This window comes from Melanostigma gelatinosum (assembly GCF_949748355.1).
Source record: "Melanostigma gelatinosum genome assembly, chromosome: 17".
NCBI classification, from domain to species: domain Eukaryota; kingdom Metazoa; phylum Chordata; class Actinopteri; order Perciformes; family Zoarcidae; genus Melanostigma; species Melanostigma gelatinosum.
In genome coordinates this window covers 10,342,740-10,355,739 of record NC_136650.1, presented here as the reverse complement: position 1 = coordinate 10,355,739, position 13,000 = coordinate 10,342,740, and the positions used below count along the sequence as shown (strand labels likewise).

At 43.6% G+C, this 13,000-nt stretch overlaps 1 protein-coding gene across 3 annotated transcripts in view; it reads right to left on the bottom strand.

Annotated features, from left to right (window-relative positions):
* The window catches only part of LOC306791367 (focal adhesion kinase 1-like), a 51,541-nt gene that overhangs the window by 13,940 nt on the left and 24,601 nt on the right, over positions 1-13,000 (bottom strand). For all 3 annotated transcript variants that reach the window (XM_079288036.1, XM_079288037.1, XM_079288038.1), the window contains 8 exons: positions 9,409-9,549; positions 9,156-9,233; positions 8,951-9,058; positions 7,996-8,113; positions 7,570-7,624; positions 6,562-6,626; positions 1,560-1,616; positions 577-597 (listed from right to left, as the gene is read on the bottom strand). In XM_079288036.1, the coding sequence (XP_079144162.1) occupies positions 577-597; positions 1,560-1,616; positions 6,562-6,626; positions 7,570-7,624; positions 7,996-8,113; positions 8,951-9,058; positions 9,156-9,233; positions 9,409-9,549 (643 nt within the window). The remainder of the gene's footprint in view (positions 1-576; positions 598-1,559; positions 1,617-6,561; positions 6,627-7,569; positions 7,625-7,995; positions 8,114-8,950; positions 9,059-9,155; positions 9,234-9,408; positions 9,550-13,000) is intronic.

Sequence of the window (13,000 nt, the reverse complement as noted above, 5' to 3'; positions counted from 1 at the left end):
ACTGAAATGAATCGAAACGCCAGTTGGATTCATAACCGCTTCAAACACAAAATAACTCACAGATGACTGAAGAACAACAACAACATACGACCATGATAATAAATTAAAACGTCACTGCCAACAGGATGGTGAAATAAAATGAGAACCAAGCCAATAAACAACGCAAATGCTGTGAGATAGTTTCGCTGCAGAGGTCTGTGGACACTGATTAAACAGTTTGTGATGTAACATCTTGCATTGTTTATGGACCGGCTCTCCCTTTCATGTTCAACACAAGACTCAGATGAACTGCACTTTACAGAACGCCAACGAACAAACGAACGCCAAAGTCAGAAACAACCTGGATATTCGGTACCTTGACTCTTTGTATTTTTCTTTGACAAACAGTAAGAAATCGTCCTGCACTGGTTCCTGACTTCTCAAAAAAAAAAAAAAGCCACATCATTTCATACTAATTAATTTTTAGCCTGGCGAGAACGTAGGTCAAGTGCCTAGCAAAGAAAAAAACGTGAAGAACAGTGTAGAATCGCAAGGCATTTCGGTAGCACAGAACGACGGAGAGACAGGGAGCTTTACCTTCAACTACTCCATAGCTGACTGTGTCGGCGATGGGAGAAAGAGGAAGAAAGAGAGATGAAGAGCGGGAGAAAGCCAGACAGCTGCTTTAAGGTTTAAACACACACAGATATATGCAGACACAGAGAACTGACCCGTTTCACTCTTTACCTGACATTTTGTTCATAAAGAAGTTAATGAAAGAATACGGCCACAGAATGGTCAGGAGTAGGTTTGCTATATAGTCGTTACTGTAATACAGCTTCATTTTTTATACACACAGCAGACAGCATGACTTGAACAGACGTACAAACTCAAGCACAGAGGAGGAAAACATATCAGAAGTCTGTAGAAAGTCTGTTCAGAGGAGGTTGCAGAAAGAATCAAAGCAAAAGAGACAAAGTCGTAACGGCAGTATAATGAATAAGAACTAGAAAAAGACTGCGGGAGGAAAGAAGAACACAGTCCATTTTCAAAGTTGACCACGCGCTACACGAGTACTTTGTGCTAACCGAGAGACGTCCACATTAAATGCATTGGAACCGAGGGCTAAAACCGCCATTACTCACGGGGCTACAGCCAAGCTTACCAGCACATTCGGGGGTTTTGAATAACATATGAATGAATTTGACAGATGCAATGTGTGGCAAACAAACCGGAGTTCCAGAGCACGAGCTGCAGCCTCTCTGACCTCCAGCTGGTCTCTCTGCTGTTTATAGAAGACGCTGAAACTGGATCGCAGTTGATTAGCTGCTACCTAACCAAAAAGTGGTGTAATGCAACTTCTCTGATGCTCCCTGTTTGAGTGTGTGTCTTGGATACGATTCACGCCACTCTCGGCTTGTTATCACAAGTTAGTTTGAGAACGTAAGCATCCGACAGAAGAATAACTTAATCCCCTGCTGCAGCGCAACAGAAGCTCAGTTCTTGAGCACAAAGTACTTTGGCATGACTTTGGTTGGGAGACGTTAGACAAAGGAAAAGAGAGTGAATCATTTACTTACTGGAGGGCATGGTGTATGTGTCCTCTTCATCAACTATCTCAGCATAGTCATCGGTCTCTGTAACATGAGACACACAAAGAGGGTAAATACATGCAGAAGAAAAACACACACACACACACACACACACACACACACACACACACACACACACACACACACACACACACACACACACACACACACAGGCAAGTCTAAAATAACACAAATACACAAACACAAACAATAGGAAAATCATGCACATGTTGCTCCGTTTACCGTGCGCCCGCTGTGGTATGAAGGGTCTCCCAATACACAGAAAGACACACGTGTGTGGTAAAAATCAAAACTGCACAATAAAACTAAGGAATAAAATACGAAGAGTCTCGACAAACTCCTGCGCAAACCAAAGCAACACCCACGTAGCTCCTCTTTCCCTCTCTGCGCACACACACACACACACACACTTGGCGGAGAGTGTCAGCTGAGCATGTGTTGTGCATATCAGTCTGTGTGAGAGCAGCTGGGCTGCAGGGAGTAAACTGTGGTGGAGGAGGAGGAGGAGGGAGAGAAAAAGAGACGAGACGAAGACAGAAAGAAGAACGCTCGAGAGAGTAAAGTAGAAAATGAACAGGAGAGAGAAAGCAGGAGGAAGGAGGCAAGGACAGAGAGAGTAAAAGAGTGAGAGAAAGAAATAGTGAGTGTAGCCGCCATGTAAGCAGACGGCAACGTTTAGGACCAAATCTGTGCAGAATCCGATAGATAGAGAGAGACGGAGAGAGAGGAGAGAGAGAGGAGAGAGAGAGGAGAGAGCCAGCGGGGAAAAAAGAGAGGGAAAGATGGACCCAGTCTATCCAAACCAGATGGTGGTGTTTAAAATAAATCAGTGTGCAGCCTCAGCTGTTGGAAACGAGAGTCGAACATCTGCTGTCCTGAACGCTACCCTCACAGCTCTGCCCGGGGTTTATCAGGCTCTGTGGGAACGTGTCCTGAAACTTATCAGAAATCCTTTTCTAAAGCCTGTGGCTGATTTTCTCAAGATCATCATTATATGCAGTGCTTTGCATGTAGAATAGGCTGAAGAAAGCATTGGTAATATAATAATAAACTGTTGTAATATAAGGCAGGCTAAATAATGCACTGGATCGTAGTAAAGTCAACTGGAACATGTTTAATGCTAAAAGACATTCTGGGGAAAACATACATTTAGAGCTAGAAGAGAAGATTGATACCACTCTCTTGTCCTCACAGTAAATATCAAGCTAGTTAGCTTAGCTCTCCACAAAGACTAGAAGCAGGGGGTCAGCAGTTGTGAGAGAGGTGTGTCAGCAGTTCCATGCAACTCTAAAAGCAAATACGCGTGTTTCAGTGTCCAACTGTTCATTTGAGGAAAAGATGAATGAAACACGGAAGGCTTTGAGGTTATAACGTTACTAGTATTACGTTACCGGTGCAATATCCCAGTTTGAACTTTTAATCAAGTAGGCAGGACTTTTGCTAAACCATTGCTGTGCATGATTTATGTTTCACATGAAAGAAAAGGAAAGCCTTTAATGTGCCGCTAACAATACCTTTATATGATCTGAAAGAAAAGCAAACGCTCTGGTTGCTGCTGCTAACATGTGTTTCATTAGGTAAACTGATTATATACAACATTGCATCTCTGCAAAATGTGGCTTTCATCGGTCATAGTTTATTCAATAAAACACATTTCAGCAACTATCAAACATTTCGCTTTTTATTTATCCAGAAAGTTTTTCCAATGTTTCCCTGCGTGCAATGATTAAATGCTTCCAGCTGATTTCAAACAGTTTCTTTAACTTTGTCTAACTTGTTTCTTGCACTTAAATCAGCAGATTACTAAAATTGTTTCAGTTCTGTATATTTTTATACATATTTCTTAGTTTGTACTGTGAAGTCCATTGTTTGTATTGCTGCATATTCGCTCACATGGTTTGAGATTTGTTCTAAAGAATCAACCCTTTCCAAGTCGGACTGGCCTGACTCTGTCTCTTTCTGCTTTCAGTGGCGAGATACTCTGTGTGTGTGTGTGTGTGTGTGTGCGTGCGTGCGCTAGTTAGCCCATTATAGCCAGGAATGCACCCGCTCTTGAATCCAGCAAACCTCTCCCTACTCCACTCTGTGTGCATGAATATATGTCAGTACACGTGTGCTTGATTTTCTCTGAGAGAGAGAGAGAGAGAGAGAGAGAGAGAGAGAGAGAGAGAGAGAGAGAGAGAGAGAGAGAGAGAGAGAGAGTTTGGAGAAGCTCCCTTAAAGAGAAATACCACTTCATTTCCAAATTCTGCTTTTTATGTCATTCATGTGGTTAAAAGGAGACATATTTCAAATGTAGTGGTAGTCCACTTTAAAAATAATCACAAATACACTCAGACCCAAACATCTTAAAAACAATCCTGAAATATATTGACTCTTGCTACAAACAGATCAAACTCATTAAATTAAAGCTACGAGCGATACATTCATGTTTCAAATCACTGAAACATGGGAAACATTCAGCTAAAACGTCCTTTCATTCTGCATCTCTATATGTACACAACACAGCACGTACACACACACACACTCACACACACACAGCGTCATTGTTAAAGATGTAGCAATGCATGCATAAACATCAACCCACACACCAACACACACATGCTACCCGTTCCCAGGAGGCTGCAGTGTGTTGGTGGAGTGAGGACCATAAAGAAGGGACAACAGAGAGATTGATAAACAACAGCACAACTTTACCATCCCCACTAAGATCCTCTGCGGGGTCCGGGAGAGCATGCAGGAAATGGGACAGCAGAGGAGGAGGAGGAGGAGGAGAGAGAGAGAGAGAGAGAGAGAGAAAGCAGCGAGGAGGAGGCAGAGCGGAGAGAGAGAGAGAGAGAAAGAGAGAGAGCGAGAGAGAGAGAGAGAAAGCAGCGAGGAGGAGGCAGACCGGAGAAGAGAGAGAGAGAGAGAGAGAGAGAGAGAGAGAGAGAGAAAGAGAGAGAGCGAGAGAGAGAGAGAGAAAGCAGCGAGGAGGAGGCAGACCGGAGAAGAGAGAGAGAGAGAGAGAGAGAGAGAGAGAGAGAGAGAGAGAGAGAGAGAGAGCGGTTAGAGCACAAAGCCTTGAAACAACACGGGAGATGTTGCAGGATCTGCAAAGCCGAACACTCAGCGGGCAGTTAGTTAAGCTTTCAAAACATCTCTGGTGAAAGAGAAAGAGGTCACAACTTCCAGACACATGTAGGTGAAACTAATGCCAGAAATGACAGCAATTTGGAAGGATTTCCATGAGGCATGAGGTCTGCTTCAAGCTGTGAAGATCTGTGAGTTAGAGAGTTAATGTCAGCTTAGCAGAGAGACGGGAGGATGCAGCCTGTGAGATCAAGTGGTGTGATGTAAACAGAGGGCAGAGTTAGATCCTCACACCGTCCTCAGCTCATGAGCAACGTTTCTCACACGTCTACACTTGCAGTGGAACTACACGGCAGTTTCTAGACAGGACTGGATTCCTGTAATGGTCTCTTAAGAATCTTAACCCAAACAAGGAGGAGAGATCAAATCCTAAAGGAAGAGTTTGACATTTTAGGATGATACCACTTTCATTTGTTGGCTGTATTGTTTTGCTGATATCATTAAATTGATGAATTACAATTTTTTTGTTTTCCCTTCCAGATAATCTGATTGCTATTGATACACTTTGGGCTTTCATGACTGATCTTAAAACACACTGTTAGGGTTATAATCTGTTCATTTTCCCGACCTGTAGAACTACATCCCTGAGCTGGTGCTGCTCGGCTGCTTGAGAACACTTGAATAGTGACACTTGGCCACCATGAATTAACTGACATAAAACATTGAATATAATGATTAAAAATAAGCAAACTGTGAGCTCAACGGCAAGGCATGTGCTGAACGGAGACTCTGGATGTCAGCACTGGCTACTTACAGTCACAGCATTCAAAGAGGAAAAGATCCATCTGTAGTCGCCTTTGTCAGCAAGGTTGGCTCAAAACAGAATACTTGTTCACAAATGTGTGAGAAGTAAAACAGAGAAAAACCTCAGGTTTTAACAAATGCACTGCACAATTCAGAGTTTCCATTGGTTTACCAGTCTTACTTTAGGAGCATTGACTTGGTTAGAAGCTGCAGCACACACACAGTTATTGTTTGTTTGCGTGAGGCTGAATTAGTCAAAAGCAACCAGGCACTGAGGACAGAGATAGTTTAGTAGAAGAGGGCATCCCTCAAAAAGAGAGATCGTGATGCAGCAGATGAAAGTGATTCAACCACAAAACCATCTTAATTTTGCATTGAAAATATGGAAATCCATAAACAGCAACCAAAACGGTGTCAATATTTTGACGATAGCATTTTTTTCAACCTTTTCTGAGCCAGATTAGTGCTGTAAATCAACCCAGGAAGACAAAATAGTCCTTTAAACAACTCTTAAATGTTAAACTGCATATATTGTGCAATTCTAGCCTGTTGACTTCATCAGTCGGCTTGTTTCTCTGAGGTTTTTCTGAACACCATCTTTACTGCAATGTAACATTACCCAATAAGAATGATCATCAAATCAGGCATTTTATTCCGCCACATCACAATTTTGTGGACACGCTCCTCCACTAACTGTCCAATGAGAGCGGAGGATACCATTGGCCGGCGAATCAGAACAGAAGACAAAGGGGAGGAGGAAACGCCGCGCCTTGGTTGGCTTGGGAGACGGCGATGTCACTAGGTCTGCAGGCCAATCAGGCGGGAAAGAAAGACCAGCGTGAGAGAAATAAAAAAATAGAGTGAATGAGTACAGAAGGGGAGATGTGTGGAAGACAGAGAAGGGGGTGAGGAAGTAAACAAGAGAGGACGGGGTGAGGCAGAGGGAGAGGCAGTCCCAACAGAGAAGAAAAACAATGAGAGAGAAAACAGATGTTGGAGGAAATGAAAAGACGGAAAGAAAGAGAGTCGTTGGAGCCAACAAAGCTGTCAGACTGTGTACGTCTTGCTCCTAAACATGTCATCTTTTTCTTACCCGAGACAGAGATGGCTCTCACTCCGCTCCTGACGGCTTCTAACTTTTTCTCATTGTTGGACAACCTAGAAAAGAAGAAAAAGAAACAAATTAGACAAAAGTCAAACACCTTAAATGCTCAGATATAACATCATCCTACCTAGCTTTAAGGGATTGTTAAAGTCAGATCTCACAGCCTCTGTAAACTAACACCGACTGTTTCAATTATCTCTCTGCCTCTGCAGTGGTCTCTCCGTCTGGGTCATCTGAGCTTTACTACCATCTTTACATCACAACCACAACAGGCAGAGAGAAAGAGAGAGAGAGAGCGAGAGAGAGAACGAGAGAGAGAACGAGAGAGTGAGAGAGAGCGAGAGAGCGAGCGAGAGAGAGAGGAGGAGACTACCCAAGTGTTTAAAAACCCTAAGTGGAAAATATTTGGCTCCTAAACGTATCTCCTTATTTGACCACAGATGGAGCGAAAGAGGAGAAAGAGAGAGATTTGAGTTGAAATGACCAAAAAATAAACAAAACGGTTAGTGTTTGAATTTGATCAAGTGAACGAAGCGTCCGAGCTTCTACGGTCACGGATAAACAAACACAATAACCCCCCCCCCCCCCCCCCCCAAAAAAAAATGGCCCTGCTGTCATGAGCCAAAAAAAAACTATAAAAAGGCTCAAATTCAGTTTTTGTCACGTTTTTCTCTTGGCTGAGTTATTGGTAAATAGAAACCTTTTCAAAACGGATTGTCTGTTGAGTGCTGATGCAATATATTAATGGACACTGCCGTGATAATGTAAGACCACTGGGCTGCAACTGACTGATTATTTTCATTATCGGTGAATCAGATCGATGATTTTTTACGACACGCCTGGCACCGTGCCAACAGTTTAAAGCTCTTCTTTTTTTTTAAGTCCCCGAAACCGGACCGGTAAGCCTGCGAGTAAAACACAGCTCAACGTTTCATACGTGCACGAGACAGATGAAGGATTTACTGGAGCAACACTAAGAAGGAGACAGGTACTTACTTTGGGATGGAGGGCAGGGCTCTCTCTCCCTCTAGAGGACAAAAACACAAATCGTCTGCACAGGAATGAGTAATGTGAAGCTTTAACTCCCGTGCATACAAAACACATTCCTGACACAGCAATAGAATAGATACATGAAGTATACAACCAGCATGTAGTTCAGTGTATTACATAGTATTTATTAAATAGCAGCGCTGCGCAACTTATTACTAACTCTCTCTTTAAATAGAGAGCACTAGATATAACAATTTGGCGATATTGAAAGTTGCAATATTCAAATCACAAGAAGCTTTTGATATCTTGCCAACATGGAGGATGTTGCAGGACGCTCTGCTGCACACGGTATTACATTTTGATGTATTGACCGTAAAGTTTGAAAAGAAGGTTATCACGCGGGACAGAAAGGCGGTATCTTCGGTTTCATACCTTTCTGAAATCTGACGATGAACGAGTGACTTTCCATCGAGATGAGCCGACAGTAACCGTCAATCAAGTCGGCCAAGTTCTCTGCCATGGTCAGCGATGCTGTCGTAACTGTGAGAGGCTGCAGACACACACACACACACACACACACACAGTGGCAGGCCTGTTACAAAGAGCCATTATCTCCACAGACACACACATTTACTCCTACACATAACAGCACAGTGGGGGAGGGGGGGGGGGGGTTCCAGCTGCTCCTTGCGTCATGGGAAATCTGCTCTCTCTCACAGTGTGTGTGTGTGTGTGTGTGTGTGTGTGCAAGTAAATCCAATACTATAAAAGTCAATTAAACAGAATGACACCACACACGTGTGTTATGAAACCCTTCCTCCGTGAGCATAACCAGTATGTGGAATGAATACATGGAAAACCAATCACTGGATCCATCGCAGCCCCTCACTCACTCACAGAGGGCCGAGTAACCACGCTATGCACCGTGATGGACACAGCGCATGGCAGGTCTTTAGTGTCATTCGAGGCCAAAGCAGTCATCATTACTCAACAAATAATACCAATAAAACTCTTTAGAGTGAGAAAACCTGCATTCTTCTGTCCTTTTCACAGCTTCACAGATTCCTCTAAAAGTACGAGATTGAATACACTTTCGAGAAGAAACACAACTAAACTCCCAGTATTTCAGTACATCAAGTTGATCTTGGGAAAGGTAGAAATTCTCGAGGTGTATTTCAGACAGGTCGAGGGAAAGTGTGTCCTCCATAAAGGTAGATTACATAAAAGGAGGAGCAATGAGAATTATCTATTTATCATAGTGACAAAGCAGAATAACAGATGTCTAAAATGTCAAAAGTTACAAGTTTGAGTTGCTGCAACTCATTGAGTTTTGCACGAGCACATTTCAATACGTAGACAGAGAGACAGTCAGACAGGGTACTCATACCTCAGCAGCTCCGGCTACGTTGAGCTGTAGCATCCCTTTCCTGTCCTTCTCCTCCATGGCAGAGTACTGGATGGACTGCACTTGGTTAAAGTTAGCTAGATGGGTTGGCTGGGGACAGAGAGAGGAACACAGAAAGAGTTAAACGGGGCTAAATATACCCATATTTATTCATAATCAAATAATCAAGTGCTATCTGTGAACTCACCGTGGATCCCTTGTCCGTGAGGTAGCTGATCCCTTCCTCTGGCCCGATGGCTAACTCCACCTGGATCACCCAGCTGGACTGTTAGAGAGAAGAGCGGGCATACGAGTTAATCAACACTGTGAATCATATAACACTCGGTGGCACCACACCACCTCTGGGATACATGCAGAGCCTGGTGCCACCAGAAGAGGGCAGCCTAACACAACGAACCGGAGCTTCAAAAACCCAGAAGACAAGAGTGGAAGAAACGTACCCCGAGGGCACATTTGAAGCACTCCTTGTCGTAGCGATAGATCGGCGCGAGTATCTCCAAGAACTTCAGGATGCACTGCTCGTCGTTGAGATTGGCGACCTGCTTGAATGTCTGCTGAATCAGCTTTCGAAGAGTTTTAGCCTGAAGAGAGGAGAGAAAAAATGATATAAGAACTAGACTAAACTCAAAGAAAATCTTCAACTGTGTATGAAAAGAGTAGGAGGCACGAGTGCATGCCTTGTGTGTGTGCATGTGAGGGCGCAGAGTGACAGAGGACAACATTGATTGAATAATTGATTCCAATCAAATTGACCTCAGCACTTCATTCCAGGCGCACGCCGAGTTCAGATCAATATCTTCACAAGGAGACATTAATACTGTTGGTTACCACTCAATTAAACACCACTCTGCCCGTTCATCTGTCGTGTAACTCAGATGTCTCCGTATGGAGGCGCTCACACAGACTCACGGTGAGACGAGTTGTGTTTCTCAGACCTGATTATTTTAGGTTGCTCGCGTCATAGAGAATAGACAGATGGGAAGCTGACAGAAAGAAAATCCATTTAGCAACACTTTTCATTATTCTCTGGACGTAAAGATGCACGACACACACACACGCACACACATGAACACAATGTCATATGTGATCCTCTTCCTCTGATGTATACATTAAAACATTGCGACTTATATGAAGAGGAATTCACCCCTGGCCAAAGAGCCTTTTCACCCCCCCACCCCTCATATGATCTTGAGCTTTTATACATATTCATGGTCAAATATTCAGGATTTAGGGCAGTCAAATGTAGATGACAGCGTTATACAAACACACATAAACACACAGCACACAAGCACGTTTACAGTACAGACACTAACTATAAATAGCTGCCCGTATATAGATTAAGATAAAGATTAAGATAAAGATTAGACGGGATTTAGTGCATGACAAACCAGGCTGAAAAAAAGCACGTGTGGATTTACAGTAGACTGGTTCTTCACATTGAGGTCATTCTACACTAAATAAATAAATGAACAGTTAACTATTAAAACCGCAAACTGTGTTGATTTATTGACCTGCCTTAGACAGAAGCCCCTGACTGATGTTAGGTGAGTCTAATGAGGCCCAGAAGATGTCAAATGGGTGTAACTCCTCACTTTGTATTAAACTCTTTGAGGGCAGAATCGTTCACATAGTGACAATTAAGCCTTAATTATCTTTTACTCACCATTTAGTTGAACAACTATCTATTTCTATTATTCATTTGTAAATAAAAGCATGAATATCTGCACTTCATTTCAGTTCAGAGCGCTGTTGCCAGATGTTGAGTCAATAAGCCTGAAGGAATCAAGAAACACACACACACACACACACACACACACACACACACACTTATCTACAATGTTCCTGTGAGTGTGTGTGTGTGTGTGTGTGTGTGTGCGTGTCATTTCAACAGATGTCATAACAAACAGAATATAATGTGTGTGCGCTTATTTGTGTGTTCTCCGTGCTCTTGATAGGATCTGTGTTTTAATTCCTCGAATTCCACCAGCCTCTCTCTCTCTCTCTCACACACACACACACACACACACACACACACACACACACACACACACACACACACACACACACACACAGTCAGTCAGAAGTGTCCACCCTTCCTGCGAGGAAGCGCTGCCAGTAGCTATCTCCATCGCCCATCACCAGGCTGACCAGGTATGTCGCTGTGCTGGCCAGTCACAGACAGAATACAGAAAGTTTTTTTTACCTTTTTGTAACATTCATCAGTCTGTTTACAGAAGGAAACACACAATGATGAAGTATTGTTTTTGCAAGAGATGGAAGATATTTTGTACTTCAGTGTTCTTGGTTTTTGTGTGAAGAGTTTCGACACAGGGGGCCCTCGTTTCAGACTTTGTGTTTCATTGATGATTGTGCTCAAGTGACAACAGATCTCACTTCAATATCACCAAAAAGTTTTCAGGCTAAAATCCTTGGTTTGACGAAGTGGAGAGTAATGCAGTAAGTTATCAATCGGACGAGGAGGACACAGACCCCTCGGCTCAAGCTCGGGGCTGGTTGATCAAACTTTGGTCTACAGAGCCACTAAAGGTCAGTTTTACTAAATCTGCTGCTCAGCCTGTCAATATAAATGAACACACTTTGCTCTTTATAAAGCGTTCACCACAGCTAACGTCAGTCACTGTTTACTACCAGAGCCACCTGCTCCTGGGTTTGTGTGTGTGGAAGTAGAGTCCATTGAGGCTGAATCATCCCATTAAATGACGACCGTTCTCTTTCACCAGAGTGAACGACGGAAAACGGAAACGTAAAAGACAGCTGTGCTCTCTCTCTCTCTTACACACACACACACACACACACACACACACACACACACACACACATCCATGTATATATGGAATATATGTGTGTAAGAGCAGATGTGTCAGACACTTGTCATTTGATTCACATTAACTGTTTTAACTCCTAATGTACGATATTAAACGCAAGTAACAAATACACTTTTTCTTGCATTCATTTAAATGTGTCACGCATGTATCATATACAAGCCACCATTAAATGACATCAGTCTAGACATCTACAATGAAGTCAGATGTGCAGATGTGTGGCTACACATGTGTCACTGAGTGCATCTTAGAGAGCAGAACTCAGGGGAGCGTGTGTTGTCGTAGAAAATAGAAAATGAGAGCGGGTAGGAGGTAGAGTCGGTGATGAGGGGGGAGTCAGCGGGGCTTGACATACGGGGGGGGGGGGGGGGGGACCCAGAAGGAGCCGCCGCCTCCTCCCTCCTCATTGTTGGAAAGAGAAAGTGGGTTTAAACATGACCTCCGGGTCACGCACACACAAACACACTTTTTCTCCCTCTGCAGAGCATCTGTCCGCCCGCCTGTTGACATCGAGACCTTTTCGGGTCACCGGGGCCTTTTCTTTCACACCAAGACCCTCCCCTATAAACGCGTGCCGTAAATGCATCACTGCCACAGATGCTGTTCATTGTGCGGGCGCACACCCAGCCGTCACATGCAAACGTCCACAACCGACGTCTGCCGAACTACAAATCAACTGTCCATTGTGATCAGCTCAGCTATCTTTATATTTACTGGACAGACAAAGCGAATAAAAGGTATTTTCCAAACTGTCAAACTATTCCTGTAACGATGAGATTTGCAGAACAGTGATTCTTCGTTGGTGAAAACTACATTCATCACACTCATCTATATATAATGCGTAAGTAGGGCTCTGGTAAAAGTATCACATTTTCCTATTCATTTTCTCAGTCAACTAAACTGGTTGGCCAACGTTTCGCTTCACTCGTGCCGAGTCTTGGACTGCTTCTCGCTTTGTCAGCCAGGCCAGCGCGGGTCTGATAACACATCAAGTAGCACGTTCAGAACGTCGGCTCCAGAGGAGCGTTCGCTCAGACGAGGGAGCTGCCCATAAACCACACACACGGTGGTTACTTTTGTTTTAGTAATCGAGCAACTCCAGCGGAGCAGATGGGCCAATAGGATAGCAGCTGCTTACCAGGACGCCCACATTTTGATCAGAAACCCTCCTACTGAACTATTTCGTCAA